Raw genomic sequence first — 11,487 nt, 5'->3', positions numbered from 1 at the left:
TCTCGAGGGCACGCGATGTCTCCAAAGCCGCGGGACAAGAAAAAGAAAAAAAAAGATGAGAGGAGAACGAAACACGAACTTGCATGGACTAGCAAAGTTTGGAAAAATGTATCGAAGTCACGGCGAAGCATTGAGGAAAGTTCTTATTCTTGACCTCCCTCAACGCTCCTGATCTTCTCGCCTTCGCCATTCCAGCGTTGGACAGGGCCATGCCCCCAGCTCCAAATGATCTGGGCTTGCGTCTTGGGCCTCTGTCTTGTGGCTTCCCTGACCGGGGGAGTCTCTTCCCAACAAATGCCCTCGTGCGCAGTATGTGAATTCTTGACCCAAGCTCGACCATACGAGCTGACAATATCCAGACAACATGCATGCAGACCGGCCTCGGAGGCTCGTCTTGCGCTCCGATGGATACGCAATGTATCTGCGCAGACACAGCGCTGCAGGGCAGTATCAGCCGCTGCGTTGTCAGCACGTGTACTGTTAAAGAGGCATTGGGTATGCTTGCCTTCCACCTCTCAGAGAGCGTGAAGAAGCTAACTTCTGCGTAGCGTCGCAGAATGCATCAAATATAATGTGCGGGATTGAGCCCCGCGATATTTCCCATATCACGCCAGCTGTCACCAGTGTGTTCATGGCCCTTGCGATCGCAGCAACACTCGCCCGATGCATGGAGTCGCGCCATCACTTTGGCCCGGAGGACATTTTCGCCCTACTAGCCTTGGTACGCCTCTCGATGAGTGCATAGACGAAAATAGGACTGATGAACGAGTAGTTCCTTGCGATTCCAATGGGCGCCCTGGAATATCCAAGTAGGTTCTCTCTCGCGGGTCAGCCAAAATTTCACGTTACTAAATCGCAGCAGTGGCGAAGGACGGTTTCGGAAAGGACATTTGGTCGCTGCCTTTCGATAATATTACTCGGATTGTAAAGGTATGTCGGAAACCCTACGACGCCACTGAAGTTTGGATCGGAACTCTGATAAGATATAGTTCACCTATATCCTCCAACTCCTGTACATTGCCGCCCTCGCCTCAACAAAGATGGCCTTTCTTTGCCTCTTCCTCCGTCTATTCCCAAGTGAAGGCATCCGACGAGCGATCTGGCTTCTCATAGCTATCAATGTCCTGTATTTTCTAGCGTTTTTCCTCCCCACCGCGTTAAACTGTCTTCCTGTCTCCTATATCTGGACCAAATGGACGGGTGAGACGGAGGGCTCGTGCCTCAACTTCAACGCCTTCGGTATTGCAAATGCGACGACCAACATCGCACTCGACCTCGCAGTCATCAGCCTTCCACTTCATAAAATCGCCGGCCTTTCCGTCAGCCTGTCGAAGAAGATCATGCTCTTGTCGATGTTTGGGCTTGGCTTCTTGTACGTCCACGGAATCCACAAGCTGTTTTTTCCAGGCTAATTTAGTCCAGCATAACAGTTGTTAGCATCCTCCGCCTCCGGGTCGTCATAACGTACCAAACGAGCGCAAACGCCACCTGTACTTTCCCCTTCCTTCTAGCTCTCCTCTGAATGATGCTCGCAGCAGTTACACTAACCCGAAGCTCCTTAGACGACACAGTCCCTACGTCCTACTGGTCCATAATCGAATGTTTCACCGGCATAGTCTGCATCAATATTCCCCCCATCCGCCGGCTCTACCGCAAAATCTCGCACTTCCTTTTCGGGACCGCACAGACGGAGGAGCAGGTTTATCACGACGCTACACGAGAGCCCTCCGGTCCGTCGGATGGGTCACGGGGGAGGAGGATGCCGCGGATGGAGCTGTCGATTCTGAAAACGGTTGATACGACGGTGAGGCATGAAGAGGTCGATAAGGGGATGGAGACGGATATGGAGTGTTTGGTTCACGAGCACGATAGCGAGCGGTCTGTGGATCGGTATCAGGATCAGCAGCGAGGGCGGCGGCGGTAGGGCTGGCCAGATTCTCTACTTGCAAGCGGGCAAAGCAACGATTAGGTATGACCTGTGGTCTAGGTGAGGGGGGCGTGATTCCTGTGTCACATATTAAAGGCGATACCCTCGTTTTAGGCGTTATAATACGAGTAGTCTGAACGCTCCAAGACTCCTTCCAGACGCGTCGACAACAAATCATAGGGAATTATCGGCATGTACGCTTCTCGTCCTCGCCATTTTCGAGTCCTGAACTACCTTGGGTGTGGCAACGCGGTTTGATTCAACGGAGCGTACCTTCATCATCTCCCCTAGGTGGTTTCCGGCGTATAGAGGAAGCCCTTGCCTGATACATTGTGACGTGGATGATGAACAACACAAAGCCACCGATCCACCGGCAGAAATCTCACAACCAGAAGTCTTCCCGGTCGGCACGGGATCGTTTACGGTCCCGGTGATTTTGGCGAGGATCGCCTTCCATATTTACGGGCCGGCCGAAATTGAGGTATGCATTGGCGTGACACTGCTCCGGCTCCCTCGCGGCCGGTCGCGCTGCCAGGGCCGTCATGGTTGCCGTAGTGCGGCATGAGCACCAAGAACAGGCTGTGGGTGACATCCTATATGCCTCCCTTCGGGTAGACCGTGGGCTATCTACCCATCTTCCCCGAAGTCAGATTCGGATTCACCTGGCTCTCTGCAACGCCGCTATTACCCAAAACTCGACTGAGGTGCCACTGCATCTCTAGGATGATACGAGCAGACCGTCGAGGTCTGTCGTGATTCCGATGATGTGTCACACAATCTTGGAGATCACAGCCTTCTGGGAGAGTGCTTCAGATTTCCGTCAATAGACGGCTTCTCGCCACTCGGTTCGTCCTCCGTGGCCTCGATAGGCGTGGGCTTTGGAGTCCGACCTGGGATTGCTGGGATACTCAATGTAGTCCGGGTTTATCAACGTGAAGCTGAGGAAGCCAGGTCTGTCGGTGTCCACTTTACGGGTCTTAGTGCGAAGCATATCATTGTCCACGTCCATCAGCCTCAGTCCTGTCTAGACGTGCATATCCATATCCAACTTGCGAGCCCCAGCCCCAGCCCCGTTGTTCTTGGCTGCGTCGTAGCATCTGACGACTTTATCTTTCGTCCAGAACATCCATCCGCAGCGTCAGCCAAAAGTTTAATTCCACATCAATCGGCCAGTCCGCCCGCCCTGGTGATGCAGCACAGGTTAGAGTCCCGGGTTTGACGCTGCTCAGTTAGCATCTACGTATTGTTCGGAATAAGGAACGAAGGCGAGTAAACAACTTACATGATAACAACCTTGTACAGCCTCCATGCCCCAATACAAAGGGCTAATCAGTTTCGCTCGTCGAGCTGTGCAGGAGGCCGCGGCGCCATGCTTGGCGAGAGAAGAAGAGATGGCCATAGGAGAGAGAGAGAGGAAGGGGGATATGGCCCTTTTATAATGCCTCGCCTCCCTAGTCATTCACCTCGTGGTGACGGGCAGACTTCCACTCGAGTAGGCTGGAATGTAGACTGATACCGTATATTCACGACTAATTCACAACGCGCATTTACTGCCACTTGACCACATTAACGACATTCACCAGGCCTCGAGGTTTACGTGCTAATTGAACATCATGGTGTATTGAAAATGCTCTAGAGCCAGCGCAGCATCTAATGTTTCCAGATATCTGTCAGATCTACTAGCCGGTAGGGCAAATATAGCAACAGTCGAATCCAAAATAATGTTAGAATAACGGGAAGAGGCCGAGCAAACTTGAAGAGACGAAGCAAAGTCAAAGAGCTCTAGATTAGTAAACATTCGTATAGAAAGAGAGCTCTAGTAGCGAGTAGATGGTATATCCATGCAAAAGAACCGCATGCAACAAAAGAAAAGGCAGATAAGTAAATAGACATTATATACAGGCCGACGCACACCCTGATATATCGCTAGCGAAGTTCTTGGATAGGCACCTGCGCCGGTAACTCCTGGGGAGGCACAGTCGCGCGTGTGTACTGCGGTTGCGCCTTCTGATCCTGCGGCGCCGGGGCGAAAGCTTCCGCCAGCGGCACTGGTTTCGATGCAGCACCGAAATCTGTAAGAGGGGCCTCTCCCCTTGCCGCTCGCTGTCGTCGTCGGCGGAAGAACCAGAACCCCACTAGGGCGCCGACAACCAGGGGAATGCCAACACCTAGACCAACACCGAGACCGACGCCAAGGTTACTGTTATCAGAACCGCTGTCGGTTGGGGATGGAGTTGGAGTGTTCGTGGAGGTATGGGTTTGGGTTGAGGTCGATGTCGACGTCGTGGAGGTGGTGGTGCTCGATGGACCTGGCGTTGTGATGGTGGCTACGACGCGGACGGGATCGAGGGAGAATGTCTGCGTGGAGTTGTTGCAGTCGCAGCCGGTAAAGCCGTAACAACAGAACGTCCCGTCGTCGCAGGCCTGGACTCCATTCCCTCCATCTAGAAACAAGACACTCGGCGTTAGACGTTGTCTGAACAGATTCCTCGGTCGCCAGGGTTACGTACTGCGGATAGAAGCACACTGGGTAGGACACGAGTCTACCGAGCCATCGATCCAGTCGGGATCGGTGCAGGTATTTTGCCAGAATGTTGAATCGCCATCTTCAATTCGTACACAGAGACCATTGCTCGCACACGTCTCGCCGATTCCACAGCATTGAGCGGGGTCACCATCCTGTGAGCAAGGGAATCGAGTAATGTCCTCGTTACCGTTCCGATCGTAGCACTTAGCCATGTTGCGAACTCAGGGAGTATTATCAAGCCACCTGAGGAAGCTGGACGCTGGACGCCGGAGTGGGTGATGAGAAGGAGAAAAGCCACGGGAGGCGGGAAGAGACAGCGCCAGACACCTGGGCAGCAAGGCCGACGGAGAGCTGAGCGTGCCTTGGTCGTTAATCAAATTAAGCTTCAAGGGCCGGCGCTTCCCCCGGCGGCACCATGAGCCCACGCACAGAGCAAAGGCAATTTGCAGCGTCCACCAATCCAAACAAGACGCTTCCTTCCTCTCGAGTCTCGACCGTGTCAAGCTGTCAACGCCGTCAATCCTCCTCCCAAAAGACCCATCCGAAAGAGGTGAGAACCTCCGAAACGGAGCCCCTGACAGGGCCGAGGGACTGTTGCTGACGGACAAGAATTTGATTGTTTGTTAGCACCTGGTTCTCATTGGTCCACTGGGATTTAGGCGTCCCATCTGAAAGCGAAGAAATCCCACAGCCCACTTCGTCTGCCACATCGCGATGCTGACAGGCAGAATGTGCAGAAGCCGGAGATGAGACGGCATCTCGGCTTCGTTCATGGCAGAAGGGGGCGTGTTCAGTGGCTGGAGAGGTTTTCTTCTTAGCCTTTTGGAGTTAAACGTCCCTTGGTTCGAATTTTTAGTCACGATCTTATTCCCGTTTGGGTTGAGCTTGGCGGAGTCAGAACGCCACGTGACGAAAACCAGCAGGTGCAGATAAAGCACGTGACTAGGCCCCGGAAATCCATGGAGGGCGTGCATCACGAGACGCCGCCCATATTCGCCCACGCCCCGCAAATCCAGCGTGCAAGACAGCTCATGCTTCTCTAGGGCGTTATAAAGACGACAGAACTCAAGTTTCCGTGAGATCTTCTGTCGGATACACGCCGTCATGAAGCCTAGAGTGCCATCCATACGCTCCCTTTCCTCGGAATCGGGATCCCTCTCCAAATACGGAAACATGAATCTCAATTTATCCATATCGGTGCGTCTTTGGTGGAGATAAGAAGAGAGAGCCTCGAGCCAAGCGTACGCGGAGGGAGCATGCTTGCTTCTGGGTTTGATTTCTGGGTTTGGACATCCCCCCATTGCTCTGCTTCTCGCACAACACATAGTAGAATGTGGATATACAGGAAGACGAAAAGCTTGAATAAGATCGCCACATCCGCTTTGCCTTCATTAAACTCACACTTCTCTATTATTGGTGAAGTATCCTCGAAACGCGATTCTCAAAAGAACCTCCGATCTGAAGAAGGTACTATTATAACAACCCCTCATATACGCCTTCAATGCTCGCTGCTCTTTTCCATCCTCGATATGCCATACTATGCCATGCCCCTTATGCAACGGACCATCCATCCATGCAACCCATACCATCCCAGGTAATACCAATGCACTAGTTTATGCAATACTGACACCAGAAACAAGAAAGATGCAACAAACCACATAACAACTCATCTCATATTTACCACGAAAAATACAAAAAGAGAAGAACGCACAACCGCAGCCGATTAAATCTCAAATCCCGGCGAACTCCCGCTCCTCGGCCGCCCATTATACCCATGTGCCGGCCACGGAGCCTCATGCGTCGATACCAACGGGCCAGACCGGTTATCATGGTATACGTGGTACTGGCCCGTTCGGAGCTGAGCCTGAGCCTGAGCCTGAGCCTGTGCCTGTGCCTGCAACTGTCGCCGCGCAGTCTGCAGATCCACGGCGTGGGTCCCCAAATGCATCGTCGATCTCGACCCTCCGGGAGGATGAGGGCTGGGACTCCACTCGGGGTCTGGATCCATGGCCCTTTCCAACGGAGGGAAGTACCGTCCCCGGGCGACGGCTGCGTAGGATGGCTCCGGGTGCTGCTGGATATCTGAAACCCAGCTTCCTGCTCCTGTGACGATTTGGGGTTGGTGCTGCGGATGCTGCTGTTGGAGCATGTGGTATTGGTGAGACTGCGGTTGCGCGGACTGTTGGAGGGTGGACGAAAGCGGGGAGAGACGGGGAGCGTGGGAGCGGAACGGCTGTTGTTGTGGGTCCGTAGCTGCAACTGTAGACCAGGAGACTGAATGCTGGGACTGGCCTGAGGGGTTACGGGACATGGGCTCTGATCCTGAGACCGGGTGGGAGGAGGGCGGCGATGCGCCGGGCATGATGGCGGATGGGTGTGGATTCATCGAGCTGAGACTTGTCGAAGATTTACTGGTGAATGCCGGTGTTGTTGCTGCGGACCCTGCGCTAGTGTCTCTGAGACGGCGGGAGACTTTGATTTCAATGTTGCTTTCGTAGGGGAGACCGAGGATAGGGGTGCTTGCTGAGAGGTCTGTAGGGGGAAGTCTGCTTGACTTGGAGAAGCCATGGCCATGGTAGAACTGAGAATCCTGAGCTCCCATAAGGTCCAACGCATTTAGCTGGTCACTCGATGACAGCTCATAGTCTGGAGGGAGCTTTGCTACAGATGCATACGTGGGCACGTTTTCCTTCTGCGCTTGGGGGACTCGTTCCCGAGTGGGATAGTCACTTGATTGTGGCGGACTTCCTCCCCTAATCGCTGAGAGAGCCTCCGAGGCAGTCCTATGAGGGCTGCGTGTGTTCAGACCGGCCGGGCCGCTTCTCCACGCCGGGGTCTTTTCAAGGACTGGAGCTGCAGGCTTCGAATCGCCAATCCTGCGCGTGAATCCCGGCCGTCTCCTTAGTTGCTTTGGTTGCGATTTATTTTGGCCCAGCTTTCTCGGTTGCTTCTGCCGCTCTGATTTCTGCACTGGTCGGTTTCTGGCCGAGTTCTCGCGATTCTTCGAAGGATTCTCAACAACGTGCCAACCCTCATCGTCGATCTGAGGGCTAGAAGGATGTGGCCTTGGCCTCTCAGTTGCCTCGCTCACCTGAGACATTGCCGGTGATCGAGCGGCCCGCGAAGACTCATCATCCGTCATGTATCCGTCATACTTTAGATACTCGTCCTGTTTTAAGTACGCGCCTTTCGTATAATCGTCACTTTTCAAGCCCTTATCGTCATCCTCCTCTTTCTCCGTACCAGCATGTCGAAAGATATGCGGAATTATTGGGCCCAGATTCACCCCTTGCGGCGAAGTCCGCGCATCCTGAGGCGATTCCGATCTCACAGGAAGATCGGGAAACTCCAGAGTTAGCTGCCTCGAGGGCCCGTCCGAGGCCGTGGAATCCGGGAACGAGGAACTAGAGCTCGAGCGATCAAACACAGACCGGTGTTTCCGTATTGATCCTTGTGGAGAGGGCGAAATTCGGTCAATTTCGCTCCGAATAGTCTTCAGAACGCTTTTAAGCTGGGATAGCGAGTCGGTGACGATGGCCGTGCGGGTACGCTTCGGGTAGTTCTTGACAAGCTGCGAGGCGTGGGTTTCATATTCGCGGTAGTCCTTAACAGATCCGCTGTCGTCGACTCGATCCATGCGGCATTTTGCGTTTTCGAAGGAGGTACAGAAGAGTCGCGTGGCAACTACAAGCCAAGAGTCGTAGAAGCCCGCGTTCGTTTGCGTGGGCTGGTCCTCGAGTTCTTTATCCATGATTTTGAGTTCATCGCGGCAGAACCCCTGCACGACGCTGTGGGTCTTTAGCACATCAGAGACCCCAGTGTTCGGGTAGACGGAGGTTGGGGAGGGAAAGAAACCGTCTTGGCTGCTCTCCGTTTGAGATTCGGAGAGTTCGGGTATTACAGCCTTCGGATCGACGGCGTACTTCTCGGATAGAGGAGATGTCGGTGTTTGTAGAAGTGGATACTGTCCAGAGGTCCTTTCAATGAGGCCGTACCGGATAAGGACGCCTAGTGTTGAATCGAGATCCCCCCTTTCGCCCAGCCTACTGCTCGTAAATACCTCAATATTCCACGCTTCGAGAAAGGATTTGCCGAGCGTGATCAGACCAACAGGGACCTGGTGCCCTAAGAATGAGAGAAGGTTGATGAGATTAAGCGCGGGAAAATGCTCTCCCCGGTAAAGATCGTGCATGATACTTAGGAACGGCTCGGCGAGTTTCTCATCGGTCAAGTGGGAGTTGATATGATACTTTTCGATCGGTTTATCCGTGGCACTGAGTCGGTGGCTGATTGCGTGTATAGCCAATGGTAGGCATTCGTAGTGTGTGACAACCTCGGTGGCCTTTCGGATTTGTTCTTTCGTTGGCCTTTTAATACCAAGATCCTTGAAGAGAAGCTTGCAAGCATCCTCAACTTGCAACGGAGACACCAAGAGGCAGTACGGCTCGTACAGACGCTGTTTCTTCCTTAGGGTCTTGTCTACGGAGGTGTAGATGATGCTGCACTTCTCCTTGAACGGAAGAAACTGCCTAAAGTGGTTGATATCGTCATCGTAGTTGAAGTTTACCCCGTCAAAAACAAGCAGCCACTCCTGACGAGACTGCAGCCAGTGCCGTACTGCATCAACGTACTTACTCGACGATTTGGTGCCAGTACTCTGCTGAAACTCTTCGCCGTGAATAAGGGTCGCGGCCTGCGCAATATCCCAGAAACACTTGTATATTGATTGTCGCGACTTTGCATCCACCCAGAATATCCCACCAGGGTAGTCCTCCCGGTGCATCCAGACGTACTGTCGTGCGAGGTGGGATTTCCCGGAGCCAGGAACACCGGCTATTAGTACCGCCAAAAGGTTCTCGGCCCGCTTCTTTGCCTTGAAGAGTCTTGCGTGGAGTATTTCGAGCTCTTTCGTCATACCGAAGAATGTTGCATTGCGGTGAAATCCGGAGGGAACGACCCAGAGAGGTTCTCGTTGCCAGGAGCGTGAGAGCGAGAGATCTGTACTAGCGGCTGTGTCTGAAACAGGAGAATGTGGTTGTCTCTCTGGGGCGGGGAGATACGCTACGGTTGGGTTAACTATGGGAAGAAAAAAGTCAGCGCAGTAATTGGATCAAGCATTGACGTACGTTAGGGTACATGAGCATTCTCGTTTTCGCAAATTCAATCATAAAGGGAGGGCAATGCAATGCATGACGGAAAGCGGGATTCAACTGCGAACTGCAGTGTGACGACCCTCGGAAATAGTACGACAGCCTAAACACGAGAGAGAGAATCAACGCCACGATGGGCGAGGGTCCCTCTCATAGAAGTAGCGAGTCCCAGAATGTTCAGCCAAAGGCTCCTCAACCTCGTCTTCCCTCAACTTAAGAAGACCCGTGGTATTGGGAGTCGAAGAAAAGAGAGTCCTACCCGGAAGAGCAGAGTCGTTGTCTGCGTCTGCATTATGGCGCTCAGCACCAACACTAGTATCACCAAATATCTCCCTTGCCTTCTGAGTTCGAATGATCATGCGAGTCTTCTCCTCTTCCCTCCACCGCTCTTGGATCGTAGCAGGTGCGTCCCGAGAATAACGGAGCAGGGCCTCTGCAACGGCCTCATAGCCCGGTGCGTTCTCGTCATCAAACTTGCACATGTGGCTATGGTCCGCCTCGATCCCCATCCTCTCCACGCCATCTGCGTATGGGGCCGCGGAGCTCTCATCGACGATCACCTCGCGCGTCCCCTTGACGTCTGTTGAAAGCGTCTCATGGAAGAAATAGATGTGGAAACGGGGTATCATGTCAGTGAAAAGACTGTTGATATTCTGCAGCGTCTCGTTGTTCGTCTTCAGCGCTTTGACAAGCTGCGGAGACGAGTCCATGAACTTCTTCGGTAGAACGGCAGCACAGATATTCTGCAGCAAAAGGCCCCATTTCGCGACTTCCGACCCGTTGTGCGGCGTACCGAGAAAGAGTATTCCATATGTTGAGACGTATATCGAGCGGAGGTGCTCGACTTTTTCGTTTGTGAGGCTTCGAGAGTAGATCAGAGCGCGTTTGACGACGAGGCCACCGAGCGAGTGGCAGACGAAAAGGAGCGGGCGGTTGGGGCATTTCTTGATCTATCAAAGCTCGTTAGTTGAGAAGGAAAGACAAGAATAAAAACGGGGTTTCCAGAAGTGCAAGGGCAAATAGAAAGGGAGAGCTGGCCCTGCAGGAATGCCAGCCAAAAGAAAGCAAACGGATACTTGCCGTCCGATTGGCAGCCAACTGCGCCGCAAGGTTCTCCGAATGATTCAGAATGCGGTCCTTCGATGCGCCATCGGTAAAAGAGGTCACATTTGCATTGTAGCCGTACGTCAGAATCCTGACGCGATCCAGAACCTCGGGGAGGAGGTCGACGGGCCAAAAGGCTCCAGTTTTGGTGGAAGTCCACGTGCGATGCGGATGGCCGTTGAGGCCGTGAACGAAGACGATGTCGACGGCCGGGGATTCTGACTCGTAAACCGGCGTCAAGCCAAACTGTCTGACACGCGAGGCATCCATGGCTATCGGTCAGGAGTTGCAGAACATGGGACGAAGCTGGCGAGCTCGGGGTTGGAGGTTCCCCACGATCTGCGACTAGTGAGGGGGGAAGGAATCCTCAGGAGCAAGCAGTCTCTGGGGGCACTGATAGACAGAAGACTCCCTCTGTTGTCCTCTGAAGCCCTTAAATGCTTCATTTCCTGCTCAGAGCCTCTCATGTGCCCCGCAAGGCTGCATGACCCGTCGTTGGTCAGCCGGTGCCTGGCCCGCCCGCGCCTTTGAATCACACACTGCACGGAGATGAGGCACTTGGAAGAATAAGCTCATGACTAGCGGGAAGCAAGTCCACAGAACGGAACATTTGTCCACAGTGAGGTACGCGTTCACTGGTCTAAACAAGGTGGCTCAGACTGACTGATCACGATTGCTTCACTCAGCCGGGCCCTTGCAGCTCCCGACTTACCAGACCCCATGCCCAATGTACTACGAGAAGGTCGCCTCGGGCGATTGATTTCTCTTTTCCAGCTGAA

At 53.5% G+C, this 11,487-nt stretch overlaps 3 protein-coding genes across 3 annotated transcripts; 1 reads left to right on the top strand and 2 right to left on the bottom strand.

The window, feature by feature from the left end:
• The first annotated feature begins 547 nt into the window (after positions 1 to 547).
• On the top strand, positions 548 to 2,136 carry BJX67DRAFT_357307 (uncharacterized protein). Its single transcript, XM_071029481.1, has 6 exons — positions 548 to 721; positions 773 to 809; positions 863 to 930; positions 990 to 1,372; positions 1,423 to 1,490; positions 1,563 to 2,136. The coding sequence occupies exons 1-6, from the start codon at positions 572 to 574 to the stop codon at positions 1,922 to 1,924; spliced, it is 1,068 nt and encodes a 355-aa protein (XP_070884754.1). The 5' UTR covers positions 548 to 571; the 3' UTR covers positions 1,925 to 2,136.
• Positions 2,137 to 3,646: 1,510 nt separating this feature from the next.
• BJX67DRAFT_155117 (uncharacterized protein) lies at positions 3,647 to 4,908 on the bottom strand. Its single transcript, XM_071024838.1, has 3 exons — positions 4,884 to 4,908; positions 4,438 to 4,805; positions 3,647 to 4,371 (listed from the first exon to the last, which is right to left on the bottom strand). Exons 2-3 carry the CDS (start codon positions 4,664 to 4,666, stop codon positions 3,854 to 3,856), a joined length of 747 nt encoding a protein of 248 aa, XP_070884753.1. The 5' UTR covers positions 4,667 to 4,805; positions 4,884 to 4,908; the 3' UTR covers positions 3,647 to 3,853.
• A 523-nt stretch (positions 4,909 to 5,431) lies between these two features.
• BJX67DRAFT_357299 (LipA and NB-ARC domain protein) lies at positions 5,432 to 10,393 on the bottom strand. Its single transcript, XM_071029480.1, has 2 exons — positions 9,864 to 10,393; positions 5,432 to 9,530 (listed from the first exon to the last, which is right to left on the bottom strand). Exons 1-2 carry the CDS (start codon positions 10,312 to 10,314, stop codon positions 6,178 to 6,180), a joined length of 3,804 nt encoding a protein of 1,267 aa, XP_070884752.1. The 5' UTR covers positions 10,315 to 10,393; the 3' UTR covers positions 5,432 to 6,177.
• Positions 10,394 to 11,487: the final 1,094 nt, after the last annotated feature.

The sequence above is a fragment of the Aspergillus lucknowensis genome (assembly GCF_044049455.1).
Source record: "Aspergillus lucknowensis strain CBS 449.75 chromosome Unknown BJX67scaffold_29, whole genome shotgun sequence".
Taxonomy (NCBI): domain Eukaryota; kingdom Fungi; phylum Ascomycota; class Eurotiomycetes; order Eurotiales; family Aspergillaceae; genus Aspergillus; species Aspergillus lucknowensis.
Note: the sequence above shows the minus strand (reverse complement) of the source record. Positions and strands in the feature narration are given on the sequence as shown.

Coding starts and splice junctions, on each gene's coding strand:
- BJX67DRAFT_357307 (XM_071029481.1), top strand. CDS start 572: ATGTGCGGGATTGAGCCCCGCGATATTTCCCATATCACGCCAGCTGTC. Junction 810..862: donor GGGCGCCCTGGAATATCCAA/GTAGGTTCTCTC, acceptor AAATCGCAGCAG/TGGCGAAGGACGGTTTCGGA. Junction 1,491..1,562: donor AACGAGCGCAAACGCCACCT/GTACTTTCCCCT, acceptor GAAGCTCCTTAG/ACGACACAGTCCCTACGTCC.
- BJX67DRAFT_155117 (XM_071024838.1), bottom strand. CDS start 4,666: ATGGCTAAGTGCTACGATCGGAACGGTAACGAGGACATTACTCGATTC. Junction 4,372..4,437: donor CCAGTGTGCTTCTATCCGCA/GTACGTAACCCT, acceptor TCTTGTTTCTAG/ATGGAGGGAATGGAGTCCAG.
- BJX67DRAFT_357299 (XM_071029480.1), bottom strand. CDS start 10,314: ATGGACTCGTCTCCGCAGCTTGTCAAAGCGCTGAAGACGAACAACGAG. Junction 9,531..9,863: donor CAACGACTCTGCTCTTCCGG/GTAGGACTCTCT, acceptor TTCTTCCCATAG/TTAACCCAACCGTAGCGTAT.